The 3307-nt window shown below is 47.7% G+C and overlaps 1 protein-coding gene across 1 annotated transcript; it reads left to right on the top strand.

Moving 5' to 3' along the window:
• The first annotated feature begins 864 nt into the window (after positions 1-864).
• Positions 865-1894, top strand: LOC102245083 (CDC42 small effector protein 1). Its single transcript, XM_014535524.1, has one exon. The coding sequence runs from the start codon at positions 1000-1002 to the stop codon at positions 1234-1236; it is 237 nt and encodes a 78-aa protein (XP_014391010.1). The 5' UTR covers positions 865-999; the 3' UTR covers positions 1237-1894.
• The last annotated feature ends 1413 nt before the right edge of the window (positions 1895-3307 follow it).

Below are 3307 nucleotides of genomic sequence, written 5' to 3'. Positions count from 1 at the left end.
CAGCTCCACTGGGGATCGAGCCTGCAACCCCGGGCATGTGCCCTGACCAGGAATCGAACTGTGACCTCCTGGTTCATAGGTTGATGCTCAACCACTGAACCACGCCAGTTGGGCCAATCTCTCCTTTTAGATATGATTTCCAGTTCTTCCCTGTCCTGGGCATCTGCTTTAACTTCAAGTTCTCACTGTGGTCTCCTAGGCTGAAGACTGCCATCCAGCTAGTGGTCTCTGCAAAGGAACCGTGACTTCCTGTGATCAGGTCACTCAGCTAAACCCATTTCTTCCATCTTCCCCTTTCCTTCCCCCTACTCTCCCTCCCAGATAGAAGCTGGAAATTGGGTTTGTGAGTGTCCTTTGGAAAGACAGCCTACCAGTAACCTGGGGGCAGAGTGGGGGGAGCAGTTGACACATTCAGAGATCTTTAGCCTGTGTTCAGTTGGAACAGCTCCAGGGGAAGGAGCCTTTTCTATGGGATCTGGGAACAGAGTGGGAAAACTGAGTTGATGATATAGAGATCACTAAGGATCCAGGAGGGGAAAGATTCCTGAGTTATTTAAATACCAACCAAGCTGAGGGTACTTCACAAGATCAAAAGAGAAACTTGATCTGCCGGCCCCGCCCTCGGCTCCCCACCGCGCCGAGGAGCGAGCCTGGGGACCCCACACTGGCGGGCACTGAGTGGGTGCCCCCCAACCAGCTCTAGCCGGGCGCCTCGATGCCGGATGCCGGAGCCGAGCAGGGTTCCAGGCCTGAGGGAGAGAACCGTGCGCCTGCCTCCCCACCTCACTCCCTGGCCCTGCTGGTTTCTCAGGGTCTGAGACACGGGCCTTTCCTGCCCAACTGAGGTTCCGAGGACTCTGCTTTCTCTAGCCCCATCCTGCGGTGTGAACCCAAGGGGTTGCGACACCTGAAGGGAGTGAGGAGTGGGCGGTCAAGGCACCAGGGCAAGAGCCCTCTGGGGCCTCGGGCAGCAGAGTGAAACCGGAACCATCAGGGAACATGAGTGAATTTTGGCACAAACTGGGCTGCTGTGTGGTAGAGAAACCCCAGCCGAAGAAGAAGAGACGGATCGATCGGACCATGATTGGGGAACCAGTGAATTTTGTCCACCTGACTCACATTGGCTCTGGGGAGATGGGGGCCGGAGATGGACTTGCCATGACAAGTGCTGTTCAGGAGCAGATGAGATCCAAGGGAAACCGAGACAGGCCATGGAGCAATTCTAGGGGCTTGTAGCTCCAACAGGAATGTTTTGCTGTCTGAAGTCTCCACGCTGTTCCCAGCCCAGAAGAGATGCTGCCTCCACCAGATCCTCCGAGAACCAGTGTCCTCAAGGCCCCTTTTTTTCTTTATCTGCCTGATAGTGCCTCAAAAGGCTTGGGGGCTGGACTCCCCCCTCCCTCCTCTGGCCGTAGCCCCTCCTGGAGATGGGGTCAAGGCAGCAGGACTGACCAAGTAACTACTGGTTGGCCAGAGGAGCTCAGCTGAAGCCCTGGACACTCTCAGATCTGAAATGGGAGTTTCTGGAAACCTGGAATGAGTTCCCTCCTCCTGAATGACAGTCTGGGTGCCACCTGTTTTTAATCTATTAGCCTGAACTCCTTAAATGGCAGGTGGGTGAGGTTACCAAGCTGGAGCTGGCTTTGCTGAGAGCTCCCTACCTCTCTGCCCTTCTCCTTCCTTCTGGAATGAACTGAAGCAAACCTCAAGCAGGGGCTGGGAGGGTGACCACTGCCTAGTCAACTCTCTTTAAATCTCAGACCTTAAGCTCACAGCCCTTCAATATCTCTGCCAATACCAGCGTCTTTCTCTAGTTAGGCCTCTAACCCTGTTTCTGTAGCATTGCTAGCTCCCCAGTATCTTTCCTTTTTAAAAATTAATTAAAAAGTAAATTAAAAAAAAGAGAGAAACTTGAAAGCTCTGTAAATGTGGAGATATGTATACAGCCAGAGAGCCCACTGTAATGGATTGAGCTCCAACCTTTGGATCTGTGTGGTATACCATGCTCCCCAAATCCTTTACCACTATTGATAGGTAGGGTTCTAGGTCCTCTCCCCTTGAATATTGGCTCCATGATTGCTTAATAGAATGTGGTAGATGATGCTGTGCCAATTTCCAAACCCAGACCTTAAACGGGCAGCTTCCACGCCCTGTTTCTTGAGATAATCACTCTTGGAATTTGGTTACTGTGCTGTGAGAAAGTCCCAAGCAGCCACATGGAAAGACCATGTGTAAGTGTTAAGTCAGCAGCTCTAGCTGAGGTCCCAAACTACTTTCAGCATCAAGCGCCAGAGGTGTTCACATGTGAATCAAATGATTCCAACACCCAGCTTTTGTCTTCCAGCTGAGGCCCCAGGCATCACAGACCAGAGACAAGCCACCTTTCTGTGTCTTTTCCAAATTCCTGACCCATAGAATCCTTGAGCATGATGAAAGGGTGGTGCTTACACCATTAAGTTTGGGTGGTTTGTTATGTGGCGCTCGTAACTGAAACAGAACCTTAGAGTCTTAAGTATCCAAATATTTGGACAGCTTTATCAGTTAAAAATTTTTATATATTATATAAATATTTACTACTTGTTTTACTTACACATTAAAAATATAATGGATGATTTAGTGATGAAGTAAATGTTTCTAAATATTTTATTGGTTAACAGTACAAAATACCTTTATGTGCTAAAAACATAGTGAGAGCAAAGTGAGAAACATTTTTTAAATCATAGCTTAACATTTCTGATTCTAGCTGAAGTTTATTTTGATAGTTTCAATGACCTTCATAACTGAAAAGAGTACATCTCAAAAACTTGGAAATCCAAATGGAATTGGTGCTTCTTTGGCTGCATTTACTGTTTTAATAGGTGAGCCAAGCCCTCGCCAGAGTGCTCAGTGGTTAGAGCGTCAGCCCAGGCACTGAAGGGTCATGGCTTCAATTCCCATTCAAGAGCACATATCTGGGTTGTAGGTTTAATCCTCGGACATGTCTCTTTCTCACATTGATGTTTCTCTCTCTCTCTCTCTCTCTCTCTCTCTCTTTTTCCCCACCCCCCACCTCTCTTCCACTCTCTCTAAAAAAAAAAAAAAAGTAATGGAAAAAATGTCCTTGGGTGAGGATTAAAAACAATAATAATGAAATAATAAATGAGCCAAAATCCACTGAAATTCTTTATTTGGAAGACTTGTAACAGGTCAGAAAATGATTTCCAAGTACAAATAACAGCGTTCTTAGAGGGGATACACATTGTTTGGGACCACAGAACCACTACATACTATAGCACATAAATTGCAGTCCATCATAATAGGCTGTGGG

Source organism: Myotis brandtii, unplaced genomic scaffold, assembly GCF_000412655.1.
Source record: "Myotis brandtii unplaced genomic scaffold, ASM41265v1 scaffold1441, whole genome shotgun sequence".
Taxonomy (NCBI): Eukaryota; Metazoa; Chordata; class Mammalia; order Chiroptera; family Vespertilionidae; genus Myotis; species Myotis brandtii.
The sequence above is the reverse complement of the archived record's forward strand: the minus strand, read 5'-3'. Positions and strand labels throughout refer to the sequence as shown.

Coding starts and splice junctions, on each gene's coding strand:
- LOC102245083 (XM_014535524.1), top strand. CDS start 1,000: ATGAGTGAATTTTGGCACAAACTGGGCTGCTGTGTGGTAGAGAAACCC.